This window comes from Helicoverpa armigera, chromosome 5 (genome assembly GCF_030705265.1).
Source record: "Helicoverpa armigera isolate CAAS_96S chromosome 5, ASM3070526v1, whole genome shotgun sequence".
Classification (NCBI taxonomy): Eukaryota; Metazoa; Arthropoda; class Insecta; order Lepidoptera; family Noctuidae; genus Helicoverpa; species Helicoverpa armigera.
In genome coordinates, this window is record NC_087124.1 from 1691945 (window position 1) to 1707816 (window position 15872).

At 35.4% G+C, this 15872-nt stretch overlaps 1 protein-coding gene across 1 annotated transcript; it reads left to right on the forward strand.

Moving 5' to 3' along the window:
* The first annotated feature begins 8911 nt into the window (after nt 1–8911).
* LOC135116956 (uncharacterized) lies at nt 8912–9727 on the forward strand. Its single transcript, XM_064034963.1, has one exon. It carries the CDS (start codon nt 8912–8914, stop codon nt 9725–9727), a length of 816 nt encoding a protein of 271 aa, XP_063891033.1.
* Nucleotides 9728–15872: the final 6145 nt, after the last annotated feature.

The following is a 15872-nucleotide window of genomic DNA, read 5'->3' on the forward strand; positions in this document are numbered from 1 at the left end:
AGTCGGCTTTATTTTATTTTGTAGCATTTTTAACCCCCGACGCAAAAACGACGGGGTGTTATAAGTTTGACGTGTCTGTGTGTGTGTGTGTGTGTGTATGTGGCATCGTAGCTCCCAAACGGATGATCCGATTGTAATGCGGTTTTTTTTGTTTAAAAGGTATGTCAGTCGGGAGTGTTCTTAGCTATGTTTGGTGGAAATCGGTTCAGGTCTTCAAGGTCATCAGCTCGTTTGCTAGATGTGATAGGAATGTTACACGCTCAGTTTACTTGCAAGTATATGTGGGATCTGAAATTTGAAACACTAATGTCTTTTGGAACCACTGAGCTGGTCTGCTGGTAGGGCACGAAGATAGAAGACGTAACCCTGAACTGCCTTTTAGTAAACCCATCGAGTTTGGGCTCGTTGAATTTGTCTTGACGAGTTCTTTTCATGTTTCTGATTGACGAGAACCTGATGCTGGAAATGGGATGTGGCGGATGAAACCCTGGAATGCCGGAATGAAATGGATAAACCGATTTATATTTTTGCTGAAAATCTAGAATGTCCAAAGGTTAATCTTTATTGTTTCTCAATCTGTGCAATTCTCCCAGAGCCAGTTTGTCATGAGGATTGTTAAACAGCTTCCTTTGGCCGAGATCGCATATAGCGACCCAATCTTAAGATAAAATAAAATAAATGAAAGAAGGAAAAATTAAGGTGCTCCTTTAAAAAGCATGAAATAAAATTAAATTATAAATTTAAAAAAACCCCCGACCCAAAAAAAGTACGCAATAATTATGACAAAAGGTTAAAAACGCTAAACCATATAAAAGCAAAAATAACTTTTAACACTACGTAAACTCAATTTTGACGTGTCGGGGGACCGCTTTTTACCTTCATAAATACTTACATAAATCAAATGATACCTACCTAATTACAACATTCGTTTAAAAAAAAAACACGTATCTAAAGTAATGAATTAGAGCGGTCCCCCGACACGACAAAATTTAGTTTATCTGTTGTTGTTGTAACGTTGCTTCGTGCCGAATTTCAAGATTCTGAGTTCACGGGAAGTACCTTGTAGGTTTTGATTCCCTAGCGTGTGACGGAAATTCATCTAAGGTGTCGGTAAAACTGCTGTATCTTTTGATCGCTTTAACTTAGAAGGTTGATATTTTCATTGCTTAAAGGGACAATAGACCTAGGTATTTGGTATAAATTTCAATTTGGTACCTTTATTCGTTCGTGAGAAATAAGGTAGTAAGTTTCATTTTATTAAAATACTTTTATTATGTTATGTAACAAAAAAAATGTGATTTTCGCAATTTTTCCTATATTTGCATTATATGACAATGCTTCATGCCAAATTTCAAAACCCTGAGTTTACGGCAAGTATCCTGTAGGTTTTGATTCCTTTGCGAGTGTCGAAAATTTGTTGAAAATATCGACATAATCGGCTGTATCTTTTGATTGGCTTGGCTTAGAAGTTTGATATTTTCACAGCCTAAAGAGACAATAGACCTGAGTATTTCATGTGAATTTCAGGTTGATACGTCCACGCGTTCTTGAGATAAAGGGTCTTGACAGACAGACAGACAGACAGACAGACGGACAACAAAGTGATCCTATAAGGGTTCCGTTTTTTCCTTTTGAGGTACGGAACCCTAAAAACTACACTTTTACTAGAACACCTACTTACACTACTTTAACCATTTAAAAAGACACGAAAAATACCCGTAACCAACAGCAACTGTTTTAAAAATAGACTGTACACAGCAATAAAGAAAAGATATCTTCGCGTCGCTTGAACAGGCAGCAGTTGGTTTATTGGACTATCGGTCCACATAAATACTGCTGAAAAATACAGCCGCTTTTGTTCTAGACATTAGACACGATAGTTCAAGGGTGGGTCAGGTATTAAGGCGAATTATATTTGAAAACAACGGCATAGCAGTTTTAAAAGATAACAAACAGACGTTACGTTTACATTTACATATAATATTAGTAAGGAATATATCTACATCTAAAACGTCTGAAAATTTCAAAACTTCTAATGCGCTTATTTATTTATTAACAGGGTTTTTATGGGGTTGTTCATATATAGCTTGATCATGCATATTAAAATCTTCTGAGATGTCCATCGGTGAGATGACTATCAGCTCCAGATAAATACCGGTTAAAAGCACTAGCCGCTTTTGTTCTAGACTTTAGAGACGATAGTTCAAGGGTGGGTCAGGTATTACGAGTTTTTGGAGGCTAACGAAATGCTGATTGAATATCGTGAAGTTAGTCACCTTTCTTATTAAACTAACTTTCGTCTGTGGTTTAATCCACCGGAGAACATCTTGCAGCAATTGTATGAAATGTAGCCTGTCTTTTTCTCTGGTTTTAGATTACACCAAATTTTATTTATATCTTTACTTTCACAATTGTGAAATTGACTTAGGATTGATAACAAGTGGCTACACTTAGGTACAGGGTCCCACCCAGGGCAGTATAATTCTTATTTAAAATATATAATTTTGTTTTTAACTATACGTTCCTTATAGTATTCAAGTGTCATTTTCAACACACACACATTCGGTTTTTTCATCAACAACTTTAAAGTCTCAAAGACAATTAAGCAGACAAAATAGAAAGCTTTAACAATATCAATAAAACTATAATCACCGTCCAATAAGCACTCGAAATTGAACAATAGATAGCCATCTAAAACCCAGTGAACAAAGCCATCAAGTTATTTCATATCTATCGAGTTCAAAGCATAGGAAATCACGAGGAAATTCACTTGTTTATGAAGCAAAACGTGTGTGGAGAACATAGAATATTGGAAGGGAACATATTGTGTTTTCAAATTAGATTATATCTTATGTAACAAATGTGAAAGATTTTTATGTTTGTGATTGCTAATCTTTCACGCAAAAACTAATGAATGAATTTTAATGAAACTTTTTACGTTGTTTCGAGAAGTAGTTTCTTGGGGACGCGAGATTAGTCTGGGAGAATCGCTAGTACCAAGCTAACTTGAAAATAATTATCAATGAAATTATTAATATTTATTCGGAAATAATTCAGATCCTTCAGTTCTAATCTACATGGTTAATCTTATCAGGCTAAAATCTTATTTAGTCCTTTGTTTTAAATAACTTATTAGATTATAATTTAGTCACGTAATTGGAGCCAATACCTACCTAAATAGATATACATCCCACCAAAAACATTAAATGTAAAAAAGCCAATCCTCTACGCAATTCCTCCACCGTAAAAAGTTTTGAGATCGCATAGAAGCCAAGTCCTGTTCAACTTTATTTGTAATAATAAATCAATATTTTGTGACCATATCAATAGTTTCGTTCACTTTACAATTATATTGACTTGGCCATGAGCACAATAAACTACAAATATAATACAGCATATCTTGGAGAGGTGAAAGTCAATCATGAAGTTTAATATCACAGAATTAAATACTTTTAGTTTTTTCAATTGTTAATAAATGACCGACAGTCAGTATCATCCAAAATCATGAACTGCACATTTACTATGGCATGTTTGGTCCATGGTGATCTCAAATTCCAATCAGTCCAATCGTAAAATCATGTCCATATAGAATGTATCAATTCAATGGTATTTACACATTATTTCAGGGAGCGACTATTAACTTGTGCTCATGGCCAAGACAATATTATTGTAATGTGAACAAAACTATTGATATAGTCACAAAATATTGATTTATTATTACAAATAAAGTTGAACAGGACTTGGCTTCTATGCGATCTCAAAACTTTTTACGGTGGAGGAATTGCGTAGAGGATTGGCTTTTTTACATTTAATGTTTTTGGTGGGATCTAATTTATTTTTTGTAGGTCTCCTTCTTCTCTAAGTATATAACAAATTAAATTAACTTACATGCAACTAACTAAATATATAACAAACTAAATATGTAGACCTAAACTAGCACGTAAACAACATTTTAAAAAAATAAATTAAACAATTTCGAAATTGACGAATTTTTTAATCGAATATCTTTTAGAATAAAAGAGATTTATTTCAGAGGTAGATGGCGCTATCACATGAAATTATTTGTTTTTTTTTTAACTAAAAACCGTAGCGCGATTTAGACCAGGACAACGCCATCTATCGAGCGAGCATGCAGTATTGAAAGATTTTATCATTATTCATATTATTTTAACCTAGCTTTTTTATTCATATCTATGTATATTTAATACATAATAACAATATACCACACTACGTAACAATAAAACAAATAGTAACATTTTGTACATAAATAAATAACAAAGTTATCAATGCAGTCAAAATTCATACACAATGTTCTTGAAAAACCGCAAATATAAATTTGTTTCCTATTTTTTTATTAAGTTTTAAGGTTTTTATAATTTTCCCTTTATATGTAGCCAATAACCTATCTTGGTGCCAAATTTGAAGATTCTAAGTTTGCTAGAAGTACCTTAGACTTTTGATGATCGGTCAGTGAGTGAGTCAGTGACAAAATGGTGTAACTTTGATCGCTCATAACTCGTGAACTATTTATTCAAATTTCTTGTAATTTTGAGACTGAGCTTGTTCTAATACTTACTCTTGGTCATCGAAAACCTAAACTCCTAGCTTTGTTCACATGGAAGATACAGGGGGCTGAAATAGCCGCGAAACGCTTCGAGAAAAGATGGTACGGCCGTGCCCGCTTTGCTCGAGTCTTGGCTGGGGCACTGCCGTGCCCTCAGATAAGAAGAAAATAAGTTTAATTGCACGTGTAAAGAAGCATATACAAATGGACAATATAAAAATAAAAGAAAAAAAAATGAAGGGGATTTGCGTCATAACTATTTGAGTTTTGTATAATAGCTACAGTGAAAACTTCTAAACCAATATATCGAACAGAATAAATCTCAACCCCTAACACAATTAATCGAGTCATCAAAGAACATAAAATACCTACATTTTTTAGACTCCCTATCCTCGAACTGCGTATTAGGCCTTTTCGGGCCATTATCCATTGTTAATGGCCCAGATTGGGCCCATTGATATACCACAGACACAATAAGATAATAAAGAGGATAGTTATCTGCAACCGGAGAATAAATTTCTACTCTATCTAAAAGAGATTAACGATGTTTTGGTTTACTAAGGACGGATTTCACTATCAGCTAGTTATGTGATCGGTCGGTTTAACGAAGAGTCTTTGTAAATTACAAACGTTTTTTTTTCGTGTAACCTTCGTGTCCATTCTTGTTTTGGTGATCAATTGTTTTATGAACATCATAATCCTAATTATGTATCTATCGGTGGCATAAATCTTTGGTAGTCGTCGTTTGGTGGTTAGAAGCCAGTAAGTCTGACAACCAGTATTGTACATAGGGCTATTGGGTGGCCCGGATAACTGGTTTGAGGAGGTCAAGTAGGCAGTAGCTTCTTGTAAGACTGGAAACTGATCCCAGCATAGTTGGGAAAAAGGCTGGGAAGATGATGATATTATCTACACATGGAATATTGATGGTTTGAATTTATAGTAAACATCTGTTTTCCTTAATCGGACTGTCATCTTAGTGGTGAAATTCTGCTTAAGAAACTTGTGTAAGTAAGTTACTTTCAATGTCTCGCTATGAGAATTGGTGGATGGGCCTCGCTGGAGAAATAGCTGGCGTTACTGCAAACTCCGTTGAAGTCCTCGTTGAAACCCCGTGACCCCCAATGTAGGTGAAAAAGGCAAACTTACCTGGGAAACAGGGAAGTGGACAGGAAGGCGTCTGCCGACGACGGGGCGCTCGAATGCCGGCCGGCCAGCGGGACACTTTCTCTGCACTTGCTTCGTACTGCCTTTTTCACGAGTCCGGGTGATCGAGGCACTAACGAACAGCACTACTAGCGAGGCTTTTATGGGTTTTTCTTACTTTTATCGCGCGACGAACCGCGGGCGATACCAATTTTTTGACTTTCCCAAAGAGAAGTGTAAAACAAAAACGAAACCCGTCATGGCAGGAAGAAAAATAAAAATAGAAAAGAGGATATGACTATGAAGTCTGAACAATTGGAATGATGTTTTTTTTGATTATAAAGGTCACTGTTGAAATAGGTTTTCTTGTTTTTTAATGTTATTGTAACCATTGATTTCGGAACAGACTTTTGGAGAATTATTTTTGTGATGTGATTAATTGGTGACTGAAAACCATCCGTTAATAATTACAAAAGAATCTCACTTACATGCTCCAATACGCTTTCCACAAAAAGTCCTTCATGGTTTTATCGATGAAAATCACCAATGTATCGTAATCAATCATTTTGGTTCGCAGACACGCAGAGGGTTTTTTTTTTAATATAAAACATGACAACGTATTTTGTCAGCGGCATAATGAATTAATAGGACATCAATTTGAATATTTTATATTGGATACTGTGATACTTTGACGGGAAGTGCCGTTAGGGTGTGGTCTTAACAGACTTTTTTGGCCAATAATAAGCAAGACAGCATTGTAACTCGTAGACCGTATCCTTTTCAAGAAATTTTTAAGTTTGGTACTTGAAAGTGCATAGGTAAATAGTACATTTTCTCCCTAACCTGAACTGTCTTACTGCCCGACAAATACATACCCATTTATCTCCTCACCTCGAGATTCTTATGAGTGGAACTATCAGCCGAATGCATGCGAAGAGATACGCCAATAATGTCACCCAGTGTATATTCCAAGATGGCCACAGCTGATGCAGTAAACCCTGGAAGAGATGAGATTGGTGTAGGTTAGAGGATCGAGAATTGTTAACAAATAATGTGCAATAATAAAATTATAATACGATCCATCAGTCAAATAAAATAGTTTTAGCATTTATAAAAGGCAAAACCGCAGACAAAAGTCTGTAAAGTTTCACCAAAGAAATCTTCCATTATATCAGATTTTACGAACAAAGGTCACTTTTGCGAAAATATTTAAAACAAACTAAACATTATTTATCAAATTGATTGATAGTTTTAGCTTTAAAGACTGACAACAACTAAGTAAAAGAAAGAGATAGATACGTCCCTTTTGTTATGTAAATATATAAGACAGTAGATTGATTGCAAAACTATTTTAAATGGTTTAAAAACATAAATAATAGCTGTTTTTTATCAGGCGTTAAACGGCATAGGCCCAAATTCACCGAGAACATAGAATGCCGTTTTCTTAAAACAATTGTTTATATTGACGGAAGTTTAAATTGTCAGTGAAAATGGGCCTTACCCAATTCAGATGTAGTCAAAAATAGTTGTTACCGCGATATCCCTCAACTGCGATTGTTCGATTTATTCTAATTACTTTTTGACGCAGTAGGTTTTATTAAGATTCATATAATTTACTTTAAAACATTATTACCCCTAACAATTTACTTCTCATAAAGAAATCGTTTATAATTGTCCTTTCACCGTAACAAGCATCTAAAATTTAGTTTACGTAGTTGGCAACTTCACACAAAATAACGTAACTATGGTCCGAAAACATAGCCGTTGACACAGCGTGGGATTGTCTATAAATTGTTTCGTGGACCAGTACAGTTGTTACATAGCTTAATGGTTGTAAACGTATTATTTAGTGGACGGCTTGCTTTTTAAGGTTTGAGGCAGACGAGCGACTTTTAGTAGTAGTTTTTGGTAGATTTATGCTACGTAGTTCGCAACTTAGGTTTAAAGAATTTAATTCTCATTAGAACAAATTACAGTTCACTTAGAATGAAATACAAATATATATTAATATCAAGATAAGTATTTTAGATGTTCGAATCTGGTGCGTTGATGACGTCATCGATTACATTAATGTTTTCTTAATTTAGATTTGACTAAGTCCCTGCTTACTATTATATATTAATTGTATTGTTTGTGTACCTAATGTATGGATCTCAGTTATCTGAATAAAGAAGTTTATTATTATTAATAGTTTCATATTTCACACAAAATTACGTAACCATGGTCCGAAGACATAGCCGTTGACACAGCGTGGGATTGTCTATAAATTGTTTCGTGGACCAGTACAGTTGTTACATAGCTTAATGGTTGTAAACGTATTATTTAGTGGATGGCTTGCTTTTTAAGGTTTGGGGTAGACGAGCGACTTTTAGAAGTAGTTTTTGATGGCGATTAAAGTGTCGCGTGTTTTTTTTTTATTTAATAAGTGGTTACTGGGTGTAAATAAAGACATTATAGAAGAATACTGTGTAAATGCAGATAAAACCTATTATAAGTACCACTTATGTGGTTTTTAAATTATATAGACATTGTACGAGCAACACTGTATTCGATCTGCTCCAGTAAAAATATTGTTAAAACGCGTCAAAAGTGCTTTAAAGTGTCATTAAAAGTGCCGACCGTGTGAATAATATTAATAAAAACAATCTGACTATAATCTACAAGTGACTTTAGTGCTCTGTGTATCAAATCTAGACCAAAACGTATCAAAATTGTTGATTGTCTACCCCCAGAAGTAATTTACCGGGCGACTCAAACAAAACGCGTAAGCGCCGCGGTATTCACGGCGCTTACGACGTTCTTCTCGCGAGTTTGCGAGGAGTCCACTCGTTGCGTTGCGGAGGACCTTTACTAGTGTGCACTTCTTAATAATAAAGTTCGAAGGGGTCTTTTATAGTGTGCTACCTTGGAACATTATTTTTTATTACATTTTTTTTTTATATATTAACTGGAATGGCTTCGTCAACATTACCCTGGGGATGCTGTGCAAATAAAGATAACAATGATGAAATAAAATCAATTCATTGTTCCAAATGCAACAGACTGTATCATTTTAAGTGCCTGTCTCTTCCTGAAATTTCTGAAGAGACTGAAGACTACTATACGTGGAAGTGTTCTAACTGCGCCAGTTACATCTTAAATTCGTCCAAAAAGGAAAATACACCATCCTGTAACGTTTCCACCTCAAGAGCGTACAAGAGAATGGCTTTAAACTCGCCCCCTCAAACAACCATCGTGACCCGTGAAGATGTACGTGAAATCATCAAGGAAGCTATCCAGGAGCAGTTTGCTTCTATGCTTGAGCAAATAAACGCTTCAATACTCAAAGTCGTAAACAAAGAGCTTGAGCCGATAAAGAGTGAGTTCGCTGACATGATAGCATCACTAAATTTCCACGCAAAAGAGCTTGAAGAATATCAGTTAGAACATAAAGCTTTGAAAACCTCTCTAAAAGATTTACAGACTGAGAATACTAACCTCAAGAAGTCAGTGGCAGATATGGGCATTCGAATTAACTATTTGGAGCAACAGACGCGTTCAACTAATCTAGAACTTCAATGCTTGCCAGAAAATAAACATGAAAATCTCTACACGGTCATTAAGCAACTGGGAACTGTCGTTGGATGTAAGTTGAGCGACGCCGATATTCATCACTGTACCCGTGTAGCCAAACTACAAAACTCTGGTTCCCGCCCGCGATCCGTTGTTGTTCAATTGGCCTCCCCTAGAATTCGTGACCTGATCTTGTCTTCAGTCATAAACTTCAATAAGGGTAAGAATAACATTGAGAAACTTAATACTTCGGACCTAGGACTAGCTGGTGAAAGGAAGCCAATATATGTGCAAGAACACCTGTCTCCCTCTAATAAAGCACTGCATGCTGCTGCTAGGCTAAAAGCAAAAGAAAAAGGATTTAAATTTGTGTGGGTCAGAAATGGTAGAATCTTTGTAAGAAAAACAGATGTGTCCGAACATATCCTCGTTAAAAATCTAGACTCATTGAATAAATTAATCTGATAACAATATATATTTAAATTAAAGACACATGTTATTATAAGAAACATACTGTAGAATTCGATAGCTTACATATTTACTACCAAAATTGTAGAGGCGTAAGAACAAAAACGCATACCATATTTCGTAATGTGTGTTGTAATAACTATGATATTGTCATTTTTACTGAGACGTGGCTTGATTGTACAGTACTGAGCAGTGAGTTGTTCGACGACAGATATATTGTTTACAGAAGGGACAGAGAAAGTTCTTGTCTACAGAGTGGTAAACGGGGTGGAGGTGTGTTGATAGCTGTAAAAAAATCTATGAACTCCAAACGAGAGAAACAATTTGAAAGTAATTGTGAAGATCTTTGGTTAACTTTGGATCTGCCTGTGGCACGATCTGTTCGTCGGGCAGCTTTCTGTTCTGTATACCTGCCACCACCTGTGCGAGTCCCTTACTTGGAACAATTCTTGGATAAATGTAATGAAGTGTTTGAACAGCTAAACTGTTCATATGTCTGTATCGCAGGAGATTTCAATATCGGTGGCATAGATTGGAGCATTGTCAATAGTCCCGATTGCGATAAGTGCCCTAAATTGACCAATATAGATCAAACATTAATAGATTTTGCGAATGTTAATAGGCTTAAGCAATTTAACAATGTATGGAATTCATCTGACCGCATTTTGGATCTTGTGCTTTGTAACAATTCAATGTGTAGAGTGAGTCAAAGTGAGGATCCGATTAGTAACATTGACCAGCACCATCCTCCCCTTGATATTGTTATTTCTCTGAATAAGGAAGATAGACTACCATATAACACACCTGATGATAGACCTAACTTCCGGAAAACGAGTTACATACCGATCCGGAAGTACTTGAGTAATATTGAATGGCATGAGTTATTTGATGTACAGCAGGATGTTAATGAGATGGTAGAGCGGTTTTATGGCGTTATTCGTGAAGGTATAGAGAAATTTATAACTAAGCGAGTCCCAAAAAAAAGTAAATTTCCACCATGGTTCAATCGAAGTCTGATCAAATTACTTAATCGCAAAAATAAGATCAGGAAACGCCACAATATTTACCACAACCCTTTAGATAAAATTGAACTACAGATCTTAACAAAACGCTGTAATGACCTTGCAAAACTTTGTTACAACAATTATATAAAGCAGTTGCAAGACGAACTCAAAGGTAATCCGAAGTTATTCTGGAGTTATGTTAAAGCTAAAAGAGATGGGTCAAGTTCATATCCTATTTCAATGACAAATGGTTGCGATACATCATCTGATCCCGCAACCATTTGTGAATACTTTGCATCTTATTTTTCCTCTGTTTATAGCCCTTCTCAAGACAATTGCAATAACGGCTACACAAAATGTTTGAATAATATTGAAATTAATAGCTTATGTCTATCAAACATATCTTTAAATAATGAAAGTTTACACGAAAAGCTTAAGAAATTAGATATCAATAAGGGCGCTGGACCAGATGGGATACCGCCAATTTTTATCTCTGAGTGTGCTGCTGAGTTGGTCACCCCATTGTTGCTTATTTACAACAAATCCTTAGTCTCAGGTGTCTTTCCATCAGAATGGAAGGTAGCAAAAGTCGTACCCATACATAAAGCTGACAAGGACAATCTGATCTCTAATTACAGACCCATATCAATTCTATCTTGTTTTGCTAAAATTTTTGAGTCTCTAATTTGTCCATTTATTCAAAAGCACCTTAAACTGTACCTAAGCGACGAACAGCATGGGTTTGTAGAGGCAAAATCGACAAGTACAAATCTTTTTTTGTTTACCGAACTGATATCAGAGGCAATGGATTCAGGTCATCAAGCCGACGTCATATATACGGATTTCAGCAAGGCTTTCGATAGAGTATCACATGAGATACTGATTCATAAGCTGCGAGCGTATGGTATCACTGGAATGTTGCTTTCTTGGTTAAATTCGTATCTTAGAGCCCGATCTTTTTATGTAGTAATTAACGGATTTCAATCCGACAACCGCTATATCTCTTCCGGAGTTCCACAAGGTTCCCATCTGGGCCCGGTATTATTTAATTTTTTCATAAATGACATTCCAAATTGTTTCCTACATTCTAAAGTATTTATGTATGCCGATGATCTGAAATTCGTCAAAATTATTAGATCTGAACATGATGCCACTCTCTTGCAGACTGATCTCAATAGGCTTGTTGAATGGTGTGAAGACAACTCAATGTTGTTAAATCCCAGTAAATGCTACCATGTAAAATTCACTAGGAAGTATGATTTGGTAAGACAAGACTATTACATAAATGAAACTAAAATAGCAGAATTAAACACAATAAAAGACCTTGGTGTTACTTTTGATGCTAAATTAACTTTTATCCCACATATGGATTGCATAATAAAAAAGGCTTCGAAGATGCTTGGGTTTGTCTTAAGACATTGCAAACAGTTTCGGTGTCCAAAAACTAAAATTATGCTTTACAACAGTCTCATTCGGAGTGGGCTGGAATATTGCTGCGTGATCTGGCGTCCGCATTATGCTACACACTCGTTACGCCTGGAGAGAATCCAAAAGCGCTTTTTATTTCACCTGGCATTTGCTGGCGGAATAGCAAAAAAAAACGCGTTCATATAACAAGCGGTTAGAACATTTTAAAATGATTTCGCTGGAAAAGCGCCGTCGCCTTATGGACGTAGTGTTCGTGGGTAAAGTAATGGCTAACAAAATTGTTTGCCCACAGATACTGAGTAGTTTTAGGTTTCGTGTGCCTTCGAGGATTCCGCGTAAACCCATAACACCGCTCTGTCCACCGCTCCGACGAACGGTGCTAGGTGCTAACTCCCCTGTTGCGAGGTTAAGCAAGACCATTAATGACTGTAGCGATCTTATTGACCTACACTTTGACTCTCTGTGCACTCTAAAGTCAAAGACTTTGAAAAGTCTAGAAAAGGATTGATGTATACTTTATGTGCTTAATTTTTTATTTTTTATATATATATTGTTAAACTCGTACCTAGTTTTAGTATTCTTTTTTTTTTATATAATATGTAACTTAGTAGTAGTTCCTATATAATTCATCGTTTTACTTTTTGCATACGTACAACTTCCATATGAATGCTGAGTTTACCTGTAACTGATTGTGCACTATTGTTTATCTGTTTTGATTGTTTTTTATGTCTATGCTAGTGTATTCAATTGTTGGTAAACCAATAAATAAATAAATAAATAAATAAATAAATTTCCATTTACAATTTTTACTTATTAAGTAGTTATTATTATATTCGAAGCTAGAAACCGTAATTAGGCTGACGATCAATGTCGAAGAACTCAAAAGATTGATAAATATTATTGAAAAAAAAGTTTTCATACACCTTGTTATAAACCTACTAAACGCAATGAATCAAGTATTTAATTTTCTATTAAAACTTGCCAAGTAATATCATTAAAAAGTAACTATTTTTAACTGAGGTATGTGTATGGAACTTGGTACTTATTCAGATCTCACTTCTTTTATAGGCGAAGCATTCCCATATTATCGAACTTGGCATTCTTTCACATTTTTGTTTTGGGTGGGATTTCATTTATTTTTGTAAGGTTGTTTATTTTATTTTTTTCTTATGATGAAGTTAGTTAAAGAAATGTCTCATTTATACTATCTTTTGGATTTTTTTATTTGCACTTTGTTTCTTACAAAGAAATGAACTGAATTAACTAAATGGACTAGATTTACCAACTGACTGACATGACATGTTATCATATATTATGTTCGTGGATCAAAGTTACACATTCGTTATTTTCGAAAGTGATTCACACTTGGCCGTTTTCAGATTTTTACTTTACTTTGACTAAATACAAACCTTTGTACCATTCGAAGATATATTATATAAATATAGATAAATTTAGTTCGTTTTAGTTCCTTAGGGGTATAAATTTACACCGGGTATAAAACACCTTCATTATTTTGAAACCGACTCACACTTGGCCATTTTCAGATTTTTCCCTTTACCTTGACATAAAGACCTACCTCCATGCCAAATTTCAAGTCAATACGACCATTGGAAGTGGTCTAGGTTTTTGATGAGTGAGTGAGTCAGTGAGTGTATAGTAAAAATAGCGATTTTCTGACGTCAATATCTCAAGACCTACAATAGGTATATTAATGAAATTTTGTATTTTAGATAAGTGAGGAGGTCTCAACAGATACTAGAAATTTGATATGCGTAAATAAAATAGATTTTGAGTTACAGGGGGGTCGAATTTGGCCCGAAATGGTTCGTGTAATATAACCCACGGCCGGTGTGTCGCTTTTTTTGCTCGAACTTGGCGGACACACTGCCGTGTGTCTAAATCTTATGAAATTGTTTCATTCCCAATAAATTTGAAAAAAAACTACACAAGCAGATCGAAACATCGTGATTCACATTTCAATATTACCAAGAAGTCATCATCCTCCGAGCTTTTTCCCAAACTATGTTGGGGTCGGCTTCCAGTCTAACCGGATTCAGCTGAGTACCAGTGCTTTACACGAAGCGACTGCCTATCTGACCTCCTCAAACCAGTTACCCGGGCAACCCGATACCCCTTGGTTAGACTGGTGTCAGACTTACTGGCTTCTGACTACCCGTAACGACTGCCAAGGATGTTCAACGACAGCCGGGACCTACAGTTTAACGTGCCATCCGAAACACAGTCATTGGTGTCTAAGATATACTTAGAAAGTACTTACAAACTTAGAAAAGTTGCATTGGTACTTGCCTGACCTGGATCAAAATATGAGGGCGCATACTCGAGAGGTCGGTTCTTTGACCACTAGGCCACCACGACTTCTTACATATTTCTTCTTATATATTTCCAAGAAGTACCATCTACAATTAATCTCCTTACTTCCTAATAGTTTACATACCCATACGTACTTTAACTTCATCCAAACCCTTGTAATAACCGGATATTATTATAGCATATCCTTGGTCCTTCGAGGAAACACGTCCGTAGTAATAGAACCGTTTATAATGTTACGACTTTTCTTGGAATCTTCAACATCTGTCCTCCGCGTCATATGAAACCTAAGAGTATTAAGTATACAAGTGACCATTGTTACAAGGAATTATAATTGTATCATATCACATCCTATTACAATGATGAAAAAAGTGTAAGTTTATATCTGCATACCTTCCACGCACAACCATAAACCGAATTTTGATTAAATTTTACACTAATTAGAATACCATATGGGCTACTTTTTATTCGGAATCAGTAAGAAGTTTCTTTTTGACGGGTAACAGTTAGTCTACGTTATAATTTTGTCTAGTACACAGCTTTAATAGTTTAACGCATGATACCATCATCATTATTTTTACTAAAGAAAGAAAAAAAAAATAGCCTTTTTTGTTATGACCTTCCTTTGTCGTCCGTCTGCACCAGACTTAATGGACATAAACGTATTATTTAGTGGCCAGTTGCCTTTTAAATGTTGCGTGGTTCATGGAAGTTCTACTTTCTAATGGGTTTTGTTTTAAATTGCAACTTTTTGGACGATGGGATGTTTAGATGACGGATTTTAATTTTTAGCAGCTAGGGGCCCGCTAAAACAAGGTGTTTCTATAAGCAGTAAAGATATAACACGTTAGCACAATACGTATAAAACGTACTTTTTTAACGAAAGTAACTTCTAATCTAAAAAACAGTATATAGTTTCTTTTTGCTTAGCTCATCTCATATTATTTTGCTATAACCAACTTTAATTAATTTTATCGACCCTTTAACAGCAACTTTTTTATCAAACAATAATTACAAAACTTTTTATCTTCAGCACAAAATAAAATAAAAAAAAACACCGAACTTCTGCAACATTTTTCACTCGAACTCCAAGAACTAAGTCTAAAATTCGAGCCAAAACTTTTACGCTAACAAAAAGGAGCATCGGGTGACAAACTCTAATATCGCATTAACATTACTTGGAAACGTAGCTTAAGTTAAGTTATAATCTAGTGTCTTGAGAGGCCCACATGAGCCATTATTGAATTTGGAGGGGATCCAAACTTGAGATTTGTGTCAGCCAAGTGGTGGTGCCAGATTTACGCTTACAATCGTGTTATACACCATTAATTCTCTTATAACTGTTGGTATGTCTTCACGCTAGGCCCCTTGAGAGTTAGCAG